Source organism: Rhinatrema bivittatum, chromosome 9 (genome assembly GCF_901001135.1).
Source record: "Rhinatrema bivittatum chromosome 9, aRhiBiv1.1, whole genome shotgun sequence".
Lineage (NCBI taxonomy): Eukaryota > Metazoa > Chordata > Amphibia > Gymnophiona > Rhinatrematidae > Rhinatrema > Rhinatrema bivittatum.
In genome coordinates this window covers 8,291,308-8,311,096 of record NC_042623.1, presented here as the reverse complement: position 1 = coordinate 8,311,096, position 19,789 = coordinate 8,291,308, and the positions used below count along the sequence as shown (strand labels likewise).

Below are 19,789 nucleotides of genomic sequence, written 5' to 3'. Positions count from 1 at the left end.
ATCAGCTGAACGAAGTACAGAAGAGGGAAGGAAAAGCTGGTCAGGTGATGCAGCTGCAGGCACATCTGCATTCGTTTCTTGTGTCCCAGATGAGGAGGGAGATTTCCGGGTACCCAGCGGCTTTGGAGGAGGAAGGGACAGAGGGTCGAGATGGGCTGGTGTGAGAGATTTCTGTTCCACGTTGAGGCATCTCTGGACGTTCACTCGCTCGTCCGTGGACTGGTGTCCCAGATCCAGTGCATTTCACTCTCGCACACATCCTCTGGCAGGGCCGGTTTCCTTCCTCGCCCGCCGTTAATGTGAATTTGCTTTTGTTTCTGGAAAGGAAATGGAGGCAGAAGAAAAAGCTTCCTGTTTCCAGCACTTTCTCTGGCTCTTGTCCCTGGAGCCGGGTTACTCATCGGGCAGAAGCCCTGCAGTCAGTGGACGTCTTTAGCAAGGCCTGGATTTCTCGCCGTCCTTGACACGACTCAGTTGAACACGCGTGGTTGTGAGGTTCCGTGGTGTGAATGTAATGTTGATTTGCATATCACTGGCCCTCTTCTCATGGTGAGTGGCCTGTGCTGAAGGCCCTTCTGCTGGTTTCTCTTTCCTCCTTGTCTTGAGCATTGCGTGACATGGGACTGCTTTCACGCTTTGTGCAGTCTCTCGCTCAGCGGCAGTTGAAATGGCCGTAGGAAAACGTATTCCCTGGATCTCGTCCAGACCGCTGCTTTCTGAGTGCCTTGGGTTACTTTCTGCCTGAGGCTTTATCAGCTCGTCCCGGTGACCCCCATAGGTCAGGGATGGCCACCTCTGGTCCTGAAGAGCCACAAACAGGCCCGGTTTTCAGGATGAATGTGCCTTTACTGTATGCAAATCTATCTCATGCATGTTTATTGTGCAGTTCCTGAAATCCAGGCCTGTTTGTGGCTCTTATGTATTTATTTATTTTTATGTATTTATTATTTTTATATACCCACATTCGATCTGAGATATCACACCGGTTTACATTCAGGTACTGTGGGTATTTCCCTATCCCCAGAGGGCTTACAATCTAAGTTTTGTACCTGAGGCAATGGAGGGTAAAGTGACTTGCCCAAGGTCACAAGGGGCGACAGCGGGACTCGAACCCTGGTTTCCTGGTTCGTAGCCACTGCTCTAACCACTAGGCTACTCCTCCTCCTCTTGAGGACCAAAGGTGGTCACTGTTGCCATGGGTCACTCTGCTCCTATGCTCTGTTTTCTGTGCGAGCCCCCTGCGTTCGGCTGCACGCTGGGATCTCATCTAGCCCCAATATGTTTTGCACTGACCCAGTTGCTGCGGTCTTAGAATGAGAAGTTGATGCAGATTCGTATAAATGTTCAGCTCTCCTCCGAGGGCCAGTGCTGTAGGACAGTGTGGAGGTGCTGCACTGCCAGTCGCAGGTCTGCTTTTGTTGCCGGCAGCGTGTGAGCAGATGGCTCTCGCTCTGTAAAAATAAAATTCTCTGCTTGAGTTAGAAGGCAGCAGATGGGCCGGCTCGCTGGCTCACTGCCATATGATGGGAGCAGGGTTTAGGACCTGAGTCAGATTTCCTGTGCCCTGGGGGAGAGAGCATCCTACTCATCGAGCAGTGATGACACCTAGTGGCCGGACAGTGCCCATGACTGCAGAGCCCTGACCCCCCAGTGAAGGACTTGGTGAGATAAAAATGGGGTTGGGAGGGAGAGAAGATAACACAGCTCACCAATTCTGAACTTACAAAACCGAATGGTGGGCGAGCTGCAGGCGGCCATGTTTTGCACCTTGTCCGGGGCTTCCTACCTGTCCTGGAATGCCAGTGCATGTTACATGCTAGCGACACGTGTGGCGAGGCAGATGCTGCAGGTGATAGGTGTCATTTGTGCTGTGTGATTTTTCTGTTTTCCTGTGGAAAATTTCCATTGTTGTATCTTCTTCATATTGTAAAGCCGCTGAAGATAACTGATGTTAAGATCAGTAGAATAGAAATGTTTTAAAATTAAATAAATGAGGAGGAGGAAGGTGTGAGGTGTGCAAGTGATGAATGAGAAGGTGAAAGGGCAGAGATGGGAGGTAAGAACATAAGAAATTGCCACGCTGGGTCAGACCAAGGGTCCATCAAGCCCAGCATCCTGCTTCCAACAGTGGCCAATCCAGGCCACAAGAACCTGGCAATTACCCAAACACTAAGAAGATCCCATGCTACTGATGCAATTAATAGCAGTGGCTATTCCCTAAGTCAACTTGATTAATAGCCATTAATGGACTTCTCCTCCAAGAACTTATCCAAACCGTTTTTGAACCCAGCTACACTAACTGCACTAACCACATCCTCTGGCAACAAATTCCAGAGCTTTATTGTGCGATGAGTGAAAAAGAATTTTCTCCGATTAGACTTAAATGTGCTACTTGCTAACTTCATGGAATGCCCCCTAGTCCTTCTATTATCCGAAAGTGTAAATAACCAATTCACATCTACTCATTCCAGACCTCTCATGATCTTAAAGACCATGAGAGGAAGGTGAGAAGGAGATGATGAGTGAATGGGATATAGGGAAGGGATGAGGAAGGCGAGACAGAGATGGGGGGAGAATGGGATAGTGCGGCAGGACAAGGAGTGAATGGGAAGGAGGAAGATGAAGAGGATTAATAGAAACGTCTGGTTGTGGGTGGTGTGCTAGTAAGCCCTCAGACCATGTTGGGTAATTACCTCAGAGTGGCCTTCTCTAACCTGAAATTACCGCTCATTCCGATGGCTTTGTATGTGCAGGAGTTGAAGGATTGGTATCTGAGCCATGTGAGGAGGAGGTGATGATGGGAATGGGCAGACATTGGCTGTAGGGATGGGGAGGTTCCAAGGGCCTGGGGGAGAACAGATGTAGCTCCACTCCACAAAAGGGGAGACAGCTAACTGCAGACCCTTGAAACTAGATACCAGATTTTCAAACAGCTGGCGGGTCAGAGGGGGAATCTCTTCTCTAACTGATTGACCTCTTTGTTGAGGTGACAAAAATAGAGGCTCAGGAGGAGCAGTGAGTGTGGCCTATCTGGACTTTACTAGGGCCCTTGATTTAATGAACAACAGGCCAACATAAGAATAGAAAAAAAAGCTGTTAACTTTTTTAGTACATCAGGAAGTAATTTTGTTCAGGGGATATTTGGTGGGGATCTGCCTGTATCATGGGAACCTAGGAAGTGCCATGCTGGGTCAGACCAAGGTCCCTCGAGCCTTGCATTCTGTCTCCAAGAGTGGCCAGTTTGGGTCACAGATCCCCAATGCTTGATCCGTTTCTTATATCTCACTCCAAGAGATAAAAGCTGGCTCTCCCAGGTCTGCCTGACTAATAACTGCTTGCGGATTTTTCCTTCAGGAACTTCTCCAATCCTCGTTTCAGCTGTACTTAGTTCGTTGCCTTGACCACGTCCTCCGGCAGCTTGATTGCGCGTTAAACTCATTATTTACCATAACAGAAACTGGAATCTAAAATTGTTCTTTTGCATGAGAAAACGAGCCCCTCGTGCACAGTTGGGAACACCCATGAGAGTGTCAAAGTCCTGTGCGCACATTCAAGTGGCGTAGACTAAGGCTGCTGTGTTGGACAGTGATGGGGACTGAACTTTCTACGCCTTTCTCAAAGAACAGAGAGAAAACATATCTTGCTACTAAGCTCAGAATTAATCCAGATGTGTCTCGGAGCAGGAGAGGGAAATTCCAGAATCTTCACCCTGAGTTTCTACAAGTTGGGAGAGTTAGAGTGCATAGCAGCAAATGATGAGATTGACATAACTGACATCACAGAAACGTGGTGGAAGGAGGATAACCAATGGGACAGTGCTATATCAGGGTACAAATTATATCGCAATGATAGGGAGGATCAACTTGGCGGGGGGGGGGGGGGGGTGGCACCTTATGTCCGGGAGGGTATAGAGTTACCCCAATATTGACTTGGTAAATATAACATCAGGACATGCAAGAGACATAAAATTCCTGCATGGAATATACGACTGCTTCATGAAGCAATTGGTTCAAGAACCAATGAGAAAGGGAGCTATTTTAGATTTAATTCTTAGTGGAACGCAAGATTTGCTGATGTTACATTTACCCAGTCAATATTGGGGTAACTGAAATCTCCCATTATTATTGCACTGCCAAATTGGTTTGCTTCCCTGTACAACAGGCATGGATATTGTTTAAAAATGCAATGTTAGAAGCACAGTCCATATGTATCTCACGCATAAAGTAAGGTGGAAGGAAGGCAAAACGATTACCGACATGGTTAAAAGGTGAGGTGAGTATTTTTGACTAAATAGGACTGCAATCCATGGTTGTAAAAGTCTATATGTTACAATAGTGAACAACCTATATTGTATCATGACATTATTGTCTGTCTCTTTTAAACTGTTTTTCATTTTACTTATGAATGGCTAAGATTGTTTATCTGTTTACTTGCTTACTCAGGATTGTTTGTCAGCTTTAAAATGTTTTTCACTTTGAAAAACTTCAATAAAAATATCGCAAAAAAAAAAAAAAAAGTGGTGGAGTCGGTTGGACCTGAAGACTGGAGGATAGCAAATGTAACCCCAATATTTAAAAAGGGCTCCAGGGGCGATCTGGGAAACTACAGACCGGTTAGCCTGACTTCAGTGCCAGGAAAAATAGTGGAAAGTGTTCTAAAGATCAAAATCACAGAACATATAGAAAGACATGGTTTAATGGAACAAAGTCAGCATGGCTTTACCCAGGGCAAGTCTTGCCTCACAAATCTGCTTCACTTTTTTGAAGGGGTTAATAAACATGTGGGTAAAGGTGAACCGGTAGATGTAGTATACTTGGATTTTCACTTGGATTTTCAGAAGGCGTTTGACAAAGTTCCTCATGAGAGGCTTCTAGGAAAAGTAAAAAGTCATGGGATAGGTGGCGATGTCCTTTCGTGGATTGCAAACTGGCTAAAAGACAGGAAACAGAGAGTAGGATTAAATGGACAATTTTCTCAGTGGAAGGGAGTGGACAGTGGAGTGCCTCAGGGATCTGTACTTGGACCGGTGCTTTTCAATATATTTATAAATGATCTGGAAAGGAATACGAGTGAGATAATCAAATTTGCGGACGATACAAAATTATTCAGAGTAGTTAAATCACAAGCAGACTGTGATACATTACAGGAGGATCTTGCAAGACTGGAAGATTGGGCATCCAAATGGCAGATGAAATTTAATGTGGACAAGTGCAAGGTGATGCATATAGGGAAAAATAACCCTTGCTGTAGTTACACGATGTTAGGTTCCATATTAGGAGCTACCACCCACGTAAAAGATCTAGGCATCATAGTGGATAATACTTTAAAATTGTCGGCTCAGTGTGCTGCGGCAGTCAAAAAAGCAAACAGAATGTTGGGAATTATTAGAAAGGGAATGGTGAATAAAACAGAAAATGTCATAATGCCTCTGTATCGCTCCATGGTGAGACCGCACCTTGAATACTGTGTACAATTCTGGTCGCCGCATCTCAAAAAAGATATAATTGCGATGGAGAAGGTACAGAGAAGGGCAACCAAAATGATAAAGGGGATGGAACAGCTCCCCTATGAGGAAAGACTAAAGAGGTTAGGACTTTTCAGCTTGGAGAAGAGACGGCTAAGGGGGGATATGATAGAGGTCTTTAAGATCATGAGAGGTCTAGAACGGGTAGATGTGAATCAGTTATTTACTCTTTCAGATAATAGAAAGACTAGGGGGCACTCCATGAAGTTAGCATGTGGCACATTTAAAACTAATCGGAGAAAGTTCTTTTTCATTCAATGCACAATAAAGCTCTGGAATTTGTTGCCAGAGGATGTGGTTAGTGCAGTTAGTGTAGCTGGGTTCAAAAAAGGTTTGGATAAGTTCTTGGAGGAGAAGTCCATTACCTGCTATTAATCAAGTTTACTTAGGGAATAGCCACTGCTATTAATTGCATCAGTAGCATGGGATCTTCTTGGTGTTTGGGTAATTGCCAGGTTCTTGTGGCCTGGATTGGGCCAGATAGGTAAGCAGAGTTAGTGGGGTCTCCTTGACATAAAGCGTGGCGGGAGAGGGTATCTGAAGAGGACTTGGTTCAGGAATGTATCATCGCTGGTGCAGTTTATAGAAGTCCCACACTCTGTGCTGAGTGCTTTCCCGCCTCGTGGTGATTCCCTGGTCCAGTCTCGTCCCTGGCGCACGCACCCTGTGATTCCCTGGTCCCTGGCGCACGCACCCTGTGATTCCCTGGTCCCTGGCGCATGCACCCTGTAGCTTATAACCAAGGCCCCGGCCAGCTGCCTGCTGCAAAGCTGCCTCACACAGATTCGTAGGCTTCACATTGCAGTATTTAATATTTTGTCCTGTGGTGCTCGTATTCTCAGCATGAATTCACCATTGTTTGGCACTAAAGTGGTGCATCAGCTTAAAATGGGATATTCGCCATCAGATCGAAGGCGAGTAGGAAGGTTTCCTATAAAACTGTCTTCTGAGAGAAATATTTATTGTAGAACCAAAACAGGAATCTGAATCCCTGAAATAAGGGGATAGGGAGTAGAGGCGAGGCGAGCTGAAAGAGAGAGAACCGTTCTTGTAAACCAGTGTTTTGGTCCCAAGGTCGTTCCCCCCGCCCCCCCCTTTGCTGGGTTACAAGAATAATTGTCTGTGTTTCGCTGCGCTCAGCCTGTGCTTTCTGTCATTGGGTGGGCCGGGTTGGTGCAAGGTGAGCCTGGTGAATGCCCGCAGCCAGACCGTCCCTCTAAGCTAATGACCGCCTTGACTCTGTTTTGCAGGCCGATTATCACTTCGAGTACACGGAATGTGACAGCTCGGGCTCCAGGTGGAGGGTGGCCGTCCCGAGCTCCCAGCAGCCTTGCAGCGGATTGCCCGACCCCGTCAAAGGCAAGGAATGCAGTGAGTATTGAGTTCACGTTTTGTCCGTCTGTCCTCACGCAGCTCGCGGCTCGATGGAAACGTTTCGGAGTCCGATTATCACCAGCACTGTTCTGCTGCTGGAGCTCGTTACGGTTTCTGCTGTGCGCTAAGATTATCAGGAAGGCCCTCTCTTCTCCTCCTGATCCGCCTGCCGCTGGAGCTCGTTACGGTTTCTGCTGTGTGCTAAGATTATCAGGAAGGCCCTCTCTTCTCCTCCTCGTGTGCCTGCTGGAGCTCGTTACGGTTTCCGCTGTGTGCTAAGATTATCAGGAAGGCCCTCTCTTCTCCTCCTCATCCGCCTGCCGCTGGAGCTCGTTACGGTTTCTGCTGTGTGCTAAGATTATCAGGAAGGCCCTCTCTTCTCCTCCTCATCCGCCTGCCGCTGGAGCTCGTTATGGTTTCTGCTGTGTGCTAAGATTATCAGGAAGGCCCTCTCTTCTCCTCCTCATCCGCCTGCCGCTGGAGCTTGTTACGGTTTCCGCTGTGCGCTAAGATTATCAGGAAGGCCCTCTCTTCTCCTCCTCATCCGCCTGCCGCTGGAGCTCGTTACGGTTTCTGCTGTGTGCTAAGATTATCAGGAAGGCCCTCTCTTCTCCTCCTCGTGTGCCTGCTGGAGCTCGTTACGGTTTCTGCTGTGCGCTAAGATTATCAGGAAGGCCCTCTCTTCTCCTCCTCATCGGCCTGCCGCTGGAGCTCGTTACGGTTTCTGCTGTGTGCTAAGATTATCAGGAAGGCCCTCTCTTCTCCTCCTCATCCGCCTGCCGCTGGAGCTCGTTACGGTTTCTGCTGTGGGCTAAGATTATCAGGAAGGCCCTCTCTTCTCCTCCTCATCCGCCTGCCGCTGGAGCTCGTTACGGTTTCTGCTGTGCGCTAAGATTATCAGGAAGGCCCTCTCTTCTCCTCCTCATCCGCCTGCCGCTGGAGCTCGTTACGGTTTCTGCTGTGCGCTAAGATTATCAGGAAGGCCCTCTCTTCTCCTCCTCATCCGCCTGCCGCTGGAGCTCGTTACGGTTTCTGCTGTGTGCTAAGATTATCAGGAAGGCCCTCTCTTCTCCTCCTCATCCGCCTGCCGCTGGAGCTCGTTATGGTTTCTGCTGTGTGCTAAGATTATCAGGAAGGCCCTCTCTTCTCCTCCTCATCCGCCTGCCGCTGGAGCTCGTTACGGTTTCTGCTGTGTGCTAAGATTATCAGGAAGGCCCTCTCTTCTCCTCCTCATCCGCCTGCCGCTGGAGCTCGTTATGGTTTCTGCTGTGTGCTAAGATTATCAGGAAGGCCCTCTCTTCTCCTCCTCATCCGCCTGCCGCTGGAGCTTGTTACGGTTTCCGCTGTGCGCTAAGATTATCAGGAAGGCCCTCTCTTCTCCTCCTCATCCGCCTGCCGCTGGAGCTCGTTACGGTTTCTGCTGTGTGCTAAGATTATCAGGAAGGCCCTCTCTTCTCCTCCTCGTGTGCCTGCTGGAGCTCGTTACGGTTTCTGCTGTGCGCTAAGATTATCAGGAAGGCCCTCTCTTCTCCTCCTCATCCGCCTGCCGCTGGAGCTCGTTACGGTTTCTGCTGTGTGCTAAGATTATCAGGAAGGCCCTCTCTTCTCCTCCTCATCCGCCTGCCGCTGGAGCTCGTTACGGTTTCTGCTGTGTGCTAAGATTATCAGGAAGGCCCTCTCTTCTCCTCCTCATCCGCCTGCCGCTGGAGCTCGTTATGGTTTCTGCTGTGTGCTAAGATTATCAGGAAGGCCCTCTCTTCTCCTCCTCATCCGCCTGCCGCTGGAGCTTGTTACGGTTTCCGCTGTGCGCTAAGATTATCAGGAAGGCCCTCTCTTCTCCTCCTCATCCGCCTGCCGCTGGAGCTCGTTACGGTTTCTGCTGTGTGCTAAGATTATCAGGAAGGCCCTCTCTTCTCCTCCTCGTGTGCCTGCTGGAGCTCGTTACGGTTTCTGCTGTGCGCTAAGATTATCAGGAAGGCCCTCTCTTCTCCTCCTCATCCGCCTGCCGCTGGAGCTCGTTACGGTTTCTGCTGTGTGCTAAGATTATCAGGAAGGCCCTCTCTTCTCCTCCTCATCCGCCTGCCGCTGGAGCTCGTTACGGTTTCTGCTGTGGGCTAAGATTATCAGGAAGGCCCTCTCTTCTCCTCCTCATCCGCCTGCCGCTGGAGCTCGTTACGGTTTCTGCTGTGCGCTAAGATTATCAGGAAGGCCCTCTCTTCTCCTCCTCATCCGCCTGCCGCTGGAGCTCGTTACGGTTTCTGCTGTGCGCTAAGATTATCAGGAAGGCCCTCTCTTCTCCTCCTCATCCGCCTGCCGCTGGAGCTCGTTACGGTTTCTGCTGTGTGCTAAGATTATCAGGAAGGCCCTCTCTTCTCCTCCTCATCCGCCTGCCGCTGGAGCTCGTTATGGTTTCTGCTGTGTGCTAAGATTATCAGGAAGGCCCTCTCTTCTCCTCCTCATCCGCCTGCCGCTGGAGCTCGTTACGGTTTCTGCTGTGTGCTAAGATTATCAGGAAGGCCCTCTCTTCTCCTCCTCATCCGCCTGCCGCTGGAGCTCGTTATGGTTTCTGCTGTGTGCTAAGATTATCAGGAAGGCCCTCTCTTCTCCTCCTCATCCGCCTGCCGCTGGAGCTTGTTACGGTTTCCGCTGTGCGCTAAGATTATCAGGAAGGCCCTCTCTTCTCCTCCTCATCCGCCTGCCGCTGGAGCTCGTTACGGTTTCTGCTGTGTGCTAAGATTATCAGGAAGGCCCTCTCTTCTCCTCCTCGTGTGCCTGCTGGAGCTCGTTACGGTTTCTGCTGTGCGCTAAGATTATCAGGAAGGCCCTCTCTTCTCCTCCTCATCCGCCTGCCGCTGGAGCTCGTTACGGTTTCTGCTGTGTGCTAAGATTATCAGGAAGGCCCTCTCTTCTCCTCCTCATCCGCCTGCCGCTGGAGCTCGTTACGGTTTCTGCTGTGGGCTAAGATTATCAGGAAGGCCCTCTCTTCTCCTCCTCATCCGCCTGCCGCTGGAGCTCGTTACGGTTTCCGCTGTGCGCTAAGATTATCAGGAAGGCCCTCTCTTCTCCTCCTCATCCGCCTGCTGGAGCTCGTTACGGTTTCTGCTGTGTGCTAAGATTATCAGGAAGGCCCTCTCTTCTCCTCCTCATCCGCCTGCCGCTGGAGCTCGTTACGGTTTCTGCTGTGCGCTAAGATTATCAGGAAGGCCCTCTCTTCTCCTCCTCATCCGCCTGCCGCTGGAGCTCGTTACAGTTTCCGCTGTGCGCTAAGATTATCAGGAAGGCCCTCTCTTCTCCTCCTCATCTGCCTGCCTGCGAGGCCTCGCTGCTGAAGAAACTTAATGCACTGACTGAGCCTCTGCTGGGACGCTGAGCTCTCCCCGTTCTCTTGGTTTCAGGGTGAGGTTTCTTGGGAAGGGAAGCGGTCCTTGCTTGGAAAGATGACGGTCGCTTATCGCCTTTGACGTGTATTAGAGGATATCCCGCAGGGGCTGGCCTGGTGACGCAGCACCACCAGGGGGGGCAATCTGGCTTTGATGGCTGACTCTGTTGTCCGCTTCTCGGCCAGCCCGGCCTGGGGATGCTGTGAAGGCAGCGCTCGCAGCTCCTCGTTGGGGGGTTGGGGGGGGGGAGGGGAGTTTCAGCCATCCCATAATGATGTCATTGAATGGCCAGACCTGGGAGGAACCGATGTGTTAGGGTCCTAGATGGCACTGGGCACTGCAGCCCCTATTCAGGGACTGTTGCTGCCATCTCTGGAGTAGGGGTGTGTGTGTTTATGTATATTTATGTGTGTGTATATTTATGTTTGTGTGTGTGTTTATGTATATTTATGTGTGTGTGTGTTTATGTATATTTATGTGTGTGTTTATGTATATTTATGTGTGTGTGTGTATGTGTGTTTATGTATATGTGTGTTTATGTATATGTGTGTGTGTGTTTATGTATATTTGTGTGTGTTTATGTATATGTGTGTGTGTGTCTATGTATGTGTGTGTGTGTGTGTGAGTGTGTGTGTGTGTTGGGTGGGGGGGGATGGAGGGCGGGGAGAGGTTATAAAATGGAGAAGAAAAAGCTTGAGGATGAAGGCTCCTGGTGATGTGGCCCAGTAGGAACCAGGTTCTGAGATTCTGGTAGGCAGGAAGAAGCTGCTGAACCAAAATAAAAATAAGAAAAGAGAATATTATCCGGATGGATGCATAAGATTGAGATGAAGGGAGTTACAGACGGGCCAGCAGGCTTTCTGTGTCTCTGACCTATGAATCGGCACCTAAGACCATTAGAAGTGCCGGGCTGGGTCAGTCTAAGGTCCTTCCACATCAGCCTCCTGCCTCCGACGGGGGCCAGTCCCGGTCACAGATCCCCAGTCCTGGATCCGTTTCTTGTATCTCACCCCCAGGGGCAAGCGATGGCTTTCCCCAGTCTCCCTGGCTAAGAACTGGTTATGGACTTTTCCTTCAGGAGCTTCTCCAAGCCTCTGCTGAACCCCAGGGTCACTCGCCTTGACCTCACATCCTCCGGCAGCAGATTCCACAGCTCGATTGTGCACTGAGTGACAAAATACTTCCTATGATTTGTTTTAAATCTGCCGGTGCTGGTTTCATGAGGTGTCCCCTAGTCCTAGTGTTGTTGGAAAGGGTAATAACTCTCCTCTATTTACCCGTTCCACCCCACTCATGGTTTTATAAATCTCACTCATCTCCCCTCTGTCACCTCTTTTCCAAACTAAAGAGCCCTAATCTGTTATGAACACTGCCCGCGGGTCCCCCTGCGAGCAGGCTCACTTACCAACGCTGCTTTCTTCACCCAACGCGGCTGGTGCCGCCGACGTCGGGCCTCCCGGTGCGGCTGGAGCCGCGGACTTGTTCTATCACACGGCCCTGAGGCCGCCTTGCTTTGCCCTCTTCACCGCGGCCGGAGCCGCAGACTTTCCTGGCTATCTTCGCGGCCCGGGACCGCCTCCGACGTCAGTGTCTTCTTCGCGGCACGGGGGCCGCAAGCCCCGGGGTCTCCTGCAGCGGCTGGAGCTGCTGCGGTCATCGGGCCTGCTCCTCAGGTCCAGCCCTGCGCTTCTGACGCTGTGCAGGCCGCTGTCCATGGTCCTGCACAGCCCTGCTTCCTGCTGCTTAGGCACCGGCGAGCGCCTCTCTGCTAGATTTACAGGGCCAGGCACAGGAAGTGTGCCTGGCCCCACCTAGGGAGTGGACTTCCTGCTTCAGCCCTAGAAAGGGCTGCTCCGTCAGTCTGTCTGTGCCTTGCATCGGAGTTACTTCGCTCTGGAGGCTCCTGCCTGCCAGAGCTCCGTCAGGTCTTCCTGGTCTTCTCCATGGAGTTCTTCTTGCTTCGTCTCGTCATGCCAAGTCATGTTCGTGCCTGAGGTCCTCATCCAGTTGTCCTGGTGTCTCGTCTTGGTCTTTATCTTCCTGTTGTTCCTGGTTCCTTGATGTCCTGATCCCGTGTCTTCGTCTTCACCGCTCTTGAGCCTTCTGGTACCTGTTAGGCCGGGGGTCCCTCGGATGATGTTGTGCCCGAGTGTGGACTAGGCTACAGGTGGACTGGTGTCCTGTGCTCTTGAGCCGTCATGTCCTGCCAGCCGTTGGTGGAGTTTCGGACGACATCGGCTCCGTCGTTGGAGTTCTGCTTTGACTGGATCCTTCCCTGCGCTTGTCCCGCTCCCAGCGTGGTCCGAAACCAACCTGCTTGGGCTGTGTAGGGCGCGCAGTGGGACAGGGTGCTCCGCGACTCAGTCCCGCAGTTGACTTAAGTAGGGCGCCCTGGAGACAGTGCCAATGTCCTTCTGCCCAGCTTCTCGTCTCGTTTGGACTTCGTCAGTTCCTCGTCTTGTCCTGGATGCCGTTGCATCACTCTTGGTATGATGTCTTGTTCCTGATGTCGTCGCATCGACCACTGGTTCATGATGCCTTCGCATAAGCTTTGGTGTCAAGTCTTCGTCTGTGATGCCGTTGCATCGATCCTGCTGCCATGTCTTCGTGTCAAGGCCCGTCTGCCCTTGACGCCAGGCCTGCTGCTCCATGCTGTTCAATGCAGCATGTCCGAAAGGGCTCGGAATGGTCGGAGGACCATTCAACTTCCAACATCCTTGGATGTTGGCCTTGGGAGCTTGCCGGCCTGGCAGGGGGTAAGACCGTCAGCCATGCGGGAGCACGCCGTCAACCCTCGGCTCGGCCCTGAAGGTCTGGGCCCGGGCTGAGGCCCAAGGGCGCACTAAAACACCCCCGTTCTTAACATAATCTGTTTATCTCGCACTATAAGGGAGGTTTTCCATCCCCTTTAATCATTTTTGTTGCCTTTTCTGTGTAAACTAAGCCTTTTTTTGAAATTAAGCAATCAGAACTGCACACAGTCCTCGAGGTGTGGGTGCATCCGGCAGGCTGGTTCCGGTGTCGCTATGTGGCCACTACCCCAGTCTGGAGAGTTACAAGTGCAGAAGTGATGAGGACCTGTCCTGTGTCTCACACCCTGCACAGCTAACGACCCCAGTCTAGGGGGGGTACGAATGCAGCAGTGATGAGGACCTGTCCTGTGTCTCACACCCCGCACAGCTAACAACCCCAGTCTAGGGGGAGTACAAGTGCAGCAGTGATGAGGACCTGTCCTGTGTCTCACACCCCGCACAGCTAATGACTCCATTCTGGAGAGGTACAAGTGCAGCAGTGATGAGGACCTGTCCTGCGTCTCACACCCTGCACAGCTAATGACCCCAGTCTAGGGGGGCTATGAGTGCAGCAGTGATGAGGACCTGTCTTGTGTCTCACACCCTGCACAGCTAATGACTCCAGTCTGGGGAGGTACGAGTGCAGCAGTGATGAGGACCTGTCCTGTGTCTCACACCCTGCACAGCTAATGACTCCAGTCTAGGGGGCGTACGAGTGCAGCAGTGATGAGGACCTGTCCTGTGTCTCACACCCTGCACAGCTAACGACCCCAGTCTAGGAGGGTACGAGTGCAGCAGTGATGAGGACCTTTCCTGCGTCTCACACCCCGCACAGCTAACGACCCCAGTCTAGGGGGGGAACGAGTACAGCAGTGATGAGGACCTGTCCTGCGTCTCACACCCCGCACAGCTAATGTCTCCAGTCTGGTGGGTATGAGTGCAGCAGTGATGAGGACCTGTCCTGCATCTCACACCCCGCACAGCTAACAACCCCAGTCTAGGGGGGGTATGAGTGCAGCAGTGATGAGGACCTGTCCTGCATCTCACACTCCGTACTGCTAACGACCCCAGTCTAGGGGAGATACGAGTGCAGCAGTGATGAGGACCTGTCCTGTGTCTCACACCCCGCACAGCTAACAACCCCAGTCTAGGGGGAGTACAAGTGCAGCAGTGATGAGGACCTGTCCTGTGTCTCACACCCCACACAGCTAATGACTCCATTCTGGAGAGGTACAAGTGCAGCAGTGATGAGGACCGGTTCTTTTGCCCAGGATTGTGCAAAAGAGAAGGTACAGAGAAGGGCTACCAAAATGATAAGGGGAATGGAACAGCTCCCCTATGAGGAAAGACTAAAGAGGTTAGGACTTTTCAGCTTGGAGAAGAGACGACTGAGGGGGGATATGGTAGAGGTGTTTAAAATCATGAGAGGTCTAGAACGGGTAGATGTGAATCGGTTATTTACTCTTTCAGATAATAGAAAGACTAGGGGGCACTCCATGAAGTTAGCATGGGGCACATTTAAAACTAATCGGAGAAAGTTCTTTTTTACTCAACGCACAATTAAACTCTGGAATTTGTTGCCAGAGGATGTGTTTAGTGCAGTTAGTATAGCTGTGTTTAAAAAAGGATTGGATAAGTTCTTGGAGGAGAAGTCCATTACCTGCTATTAATCAAGTTTACTTAGGGAATAGCCACTGCTATTAATTGCATCAGTAGCATGGGATCTTTTTCGTGTTTGGGTACTTGCCAGGTTCTTGTGGCCTGGATTGGCCTCTGTTGGAAACAGGATGCTGGGCTTGATGGACCCTTGGTCTGACCCAGCATGGCAGGTTCTTATGTTCCCTAGGCTACAACATGTCCTACAGATATCAAGTTTATTCCATTCTGGAAGTCATTATTTGTACTGCGACAGGCACCGCTCTTTTCCTGAGAAACGTTTGTGCGCTATGGGACTGGCACTCCCCAGGATCTCCAGAGGAACAAGAAGCAAAGGGCCTGCAATACTTTGCCAAAACATCAGCTCAGTAAACTTGATGCTGCAAAGTAAGAAATTGAAGATGAAGTGAAAAAACTGACAGCTTTGGTTACAGAGGGAAATTGTTGTGCGAGTGCTTCCCGCAGTCTGGAGCTCCTCCTAGACCCCCGAGCTTGCCTGTGGGGGTAGAAGGTGGCGCTGCTTCGGGGGGTGTCCTTATCTGCCAAGCTAATGAAAGCTTTCGCAGCACCGAGAGGCGGCAGAGAGGACCGCAGGGTTACCCTATTGCTTCTTCCTTCTTCTCGCGCGTCTGGCGAAAGAGGGGACTGAAAAGGAAGCGGCTTGGTGTAGAAAAGCTCGGGTGGCCCAGGGGACGGGGCTGTGGCTGGGGGGGGGGGGGGGGGGGTAGCTTGGTGGCCGAGCCCACGCACCCTGGGCTGGGAGGGAGGGGACTCCTGGTCGTCGGGGGCCGCTGGGAGTGCAGCTCTCTGCCCATCTGCTTGCCCTGCACGAGCAGGGTCCTCCCTGGAGTTGGCAGTGGCCGTGCCCTTCGGGTTTGAACTTTGCCCCTGGGGCAGGTTTCGTCTCTCCTTTGACTGGCTCAGGACTGCATTGCATTTCCGCTGCCCTGATCTGAATCCGATTCAGTCAGAACCTCTTCTAAGTAATTTTATTTCTGCTGGGCTGGCGAGCGCTTTTCTAGTTTTTTTTTAACAGCAGATTGAATTGCTGTTATTCATCCACCTCCCTGGGACTGCCGGTGCGGGGCCCCTGTGTGTGTACCCGGGGCCACGTCGGCTGTGATTCTCTCTCGCTCTGCTTTTCAGTCTGAGCCACTGCGCTCTGAACGGCTGAAACCAGCTCGTGTCTTTTTACCATTAGCAATAACAGCATGAGGTTCCCTTCCTCTGCTCACTTTTGGAAGTGAATCACTGGTCTTTTTAAGCAGTAAACATTTGTGCAACCTGCCCAGTTTAAAAGTGGTTGGGCTTGGGGGCACTAGGAAAGGCTCACGATTTACCCCCACCCCCGTGGTTACTTCAGTCTCCTATGGGTGAGGTGCACCAGGTCACTCCATGTCACTTAGCGCAGACTGAGCCATTGCACGTGCAGGGCAGCTGTGGTGCGGATTTCTCCACGACCAGCAGCGTTGCACTTCCCTGCAGGCTGGAACCGTCTGCCACTTCTCAGCCAAGCCAGGGGGACTTGGTTGCACCTCCCTTGCAGGCCGACTGCAGCTGTAATCAAAGCGCCAGATGAGGAAGGTGGTGCATGAGCATTTATCTTCTCTGGGACAGCAGCAGTGTTTAATCCTAGCAGCCCTCGGAAATGCTTCCTGCCATGGCCAGACCGATTCCTGAATTACGCGCTGGGAGAGGGGGGTTAAAGGCATCAGCAGAGAGCAAAAGTGCTCGCATGGCTGCTGCTTGCCTCTCTCATCCTACGTCCCATGAAGCACTTTCTGCTTGTGGGACTTTGCACTATAACTCTGGCTCCTAAGTGTGAATAGTGCGAGAGTATCAGTCTTGCACTGTGCACACAGACTTCTTTGCAAGTGACTTTGTAAGTATCGGCTTCTCCTTTGCTGGAGAGTGATTCATTCATTGTGGTCCTCGTACCCAGATCTCCCAGAGGAGGCCGACACATTCCTGTTGAATTTTGTGGCACTGTAAGCGTGGCTTTCCTAGGATGGAGCGGTGACAACTGGATGGAATTTCTAGCTGGAGGACGTGGTGAAGGCATGGAGCATAGGTAGCTACAAGAGGAGTATGGACAGATTCCTGGAGGAAGAGTCTGTAAACCATTATTAGCCAGGGGAATTCGGGAAAAAACATTGCTTATCCCTGGGGGTGGTAATAAGGAATTGAATCTGCCCCTGTTTTGAGACAGGATGCCGGGCTCAATGGGACGGATGGGCAGACTGGTCTTTTTCTGCTGTCAGATTTCTATGACCTTTAACCTGACCCAGCATGGCACATCTTAGGTTCTTCTGTAGCCAAAATCTCAGGGGCTGGTGGCACCTTATTGAGGCAAACCTTTGGTGGACAGATATAGCTGAGGGAGTAAAGCTTCTGCCTCTGATAGTTTGCAAGATGCCACCAGCCTCTGCAGTGTTTCCCAATCTGAAAAGGTCGTCGTTCTTCTAAGAATTCATGACATCTCAGAGAAGGAAGCACAGGATTTACATTCTGTTATAATTACAAATTTCTATCGTTTCTTAGGATTATATTAGAGGGCAAAAGAGGAATAAATAGTTTTGTGTATTATCGAGATCAAGCAAGTGGGTTTCGTTTTTTCTGAGCTCGTACATTACATTGAGACAAGTCAGTTCGTATTTAAAATGAAAAATAATATCCATCTTTTTATTTATCTGTTTTATAAACTTACATTTTCCCAGCAATAAACTTAAATTGTTTTATAAATTTAAATTGTACACAGCAATGCAACATTCAGTACTACAAATCATTATACACAGTGGATACATAACTGTACAAATAAAAATCATGTTAAAATATGGATCACATAAATGTATAACCTACTCAAAATAAAAATAAAACAATCAAACTTAATAATGTATAAAGCCATAATTAATTCAATCAATCCTAGACTGAGCAAGGGTAGTCCATGTTCTTCCTGTCCCCTATATATCCCTTAGCTACAAATACCAATCAGTGCTCCACTTATATAAAATTAGATCACGAATGGCCATTTCTGTTTGAAAGGTGTTCTGCGGTCACCCTCATGAGTGTAATTAACTTATGGTGCTACTGTGCTGATTGCCATCAGCACCCCAGTGTGGCCACGGCCTACAAAACACAAATACAGCACAGAGAGCTGAAGTTAACCACTTCCTGGCCTTTTAGCTGAGATTGTGAACCTGTACAGTATGAGAGGCTAAGGCCCTGCCATCTGACCCTATGGACGGACCCAAAAAACAAAGCGGTAGCCGATCCAGTAGGCTGTGTAACAGTGAAGACAATAGGAATCGGATGATGAAAACAAGCCCTTTATTAAAAAATGCCCGACTCTGGCCGAGTTTCGCTCTTTTGCACAGAGCTGCCTCAGGGGCAATTGATTGTACCAGGACTTAGTTTGGTTAGCATTGATGATGTCGCAATAATGTTCAGTACAGTTGAGTTCGTATCAAATCAGAAGAACTTTTTCTTAGCCACACAGCATTGCCATGTGGTAGCAACAGTGAAGGCAATAATATTAGATAAATTGCAGATCCAAGCGAACAACAAGTAATTTAGCTAACCAAACCAAGTCCTGGTACAATCAATTGCCCCTGAGGCAGCTCTGTGCAAAAGAGCGAAACTCGGCCAGAGTCGGGCATTTTTTAATAAAGGGCTTGTTTTCATCATCCGATTCCTATTGTCTTCACTATCTGACCCTATGGAGACACAAAAATGTTGAGCCTGATATTCAGCTAAGTTACAAGGGATATTCAGCGGCACGGCTCTGCCCCGAATATCGGCGCACAAATCGCTGCTTAGACAGATAAGTTATATCCGGCTCTATGGCTGGTCTAGGTTATCCGGATAAGTAGCGTCGCCCTGATCCACCCACTTTTTATGCGGCTAAAAGACAGCCAGGTAAGTGACTTACCCGGCTATGTAATGGCTCTGAATATACCTGGCTAAGTCTTACTTATCCAGCCGTCGAGTGCTGAATGTGCTGCCCATTACAGCTATTATTAAAGCCCAGGGATTAAATCTTCTGCTGAAAGATCAAGCAGCGTGAGTTTCTCAAAAGGCGCACATCTTTTATCCCTAAAGGTGCAAAGTCCAAAACAAGATGGAAAGCAAAGCTGCCAGCAAGACCGGAGAGGAGGGAAGAGCCTGGAGCACTGGGGAGGCTGAGCAGCTGCACTTTGTAGCAGCTCGGTCCTATGATTTAGTGAGTTTCCCTGGTACAAGGCAGATGAAGATTCATCTTTGGCGCTGAGGTTCAGATGAGAAAACAAGGGGATATTTGGGTCGCTAGTCAGCCTCTTCAGTTCCGATTCTGCGTGTCCAGATGTTTGCCCTATAAATTGCCGCGTGCACGACGTGTCTGCCCGCCGCTAATCTTTTCTCCAAGCTGGACTCCGCAAAACAGCTTCTCTCTCGTGTTTGTGCCATTTTTAGATTCCTGGGTTGCTTGCAGAGCAGAGAAGTACCGGCCCCGTGCTTTCCACGGCTGATGCTTCCATTCCTTACTGTCCTTCCACGACCTTCAGGCCTTCCTCGCTTAGCACATCAGCTTTCACCGCCCTTAACTGGTGTCCCACCATTAAAGAGTCAGACAGAATGCTGCCCAGAATACGACTGAAGTGTGTGAGTGTGTGTGACAGAGAGAGATCACTGCTGGATCTGATTCCCACAAAGCTATCGCTCGCTGCAGTAGCTGAAACTGGCAAATATTATCCCGTTAGCAGAGACGAGAAGCAGCTTCGCAGCAGGGCCTGATTTGTGTTCTCTTCCCAGCTTTCACCTGCCTGTCCGGGGAGTATCTGGAAATGAGGAACCAGGTATGCAGTAAGTGTGCGGCCGGCACCTACTCCTTGGGAAGTGGGATCAAGTTTGATGAATGGGATGACCTGCCGGCGGGATTCTCCAACGTGGCCACCTTCATGGACACGGCAGCCAGCTCCGCCGAGGGCAGGCCGGGCATGTGTAACAAGTAAGAGCGCGCTCCTCGCCTTTCCCGCGCAGGCTCCTCGCTTCCCACGGGGGGAGGACGGCAGGATGGTTTGGGGATG

At 50.4% G+C, this 19,789-nt stretch overlaps 1 protein-coding gene across 1 annotated transcript in view; it reads left to right on the top strand.

Moving 5' to 3' along the window:
- Positions 1 to 19,789, top strand: part of KIAA1324L (KIAA1324 like) — a 106,471-nt gene that overhangs the window by 25,416 nt on the left and 61,266 nt on the right. The window contains exons 2-3 of the mRNA XM_029615372.1: positions 6,775 to 6,895; positions 19,515 to 19,710. Of these exons, the coding sequence (XP_029471232.1) occupies positions 6,775 to 6,895; positions 19,515 to 19,710 (317 nt within the window). The remainder of the gene's footprint in view (positions 1 to 6,774; positions 6,896 to 19,514; positions 19,711 to 19,789) is intronic.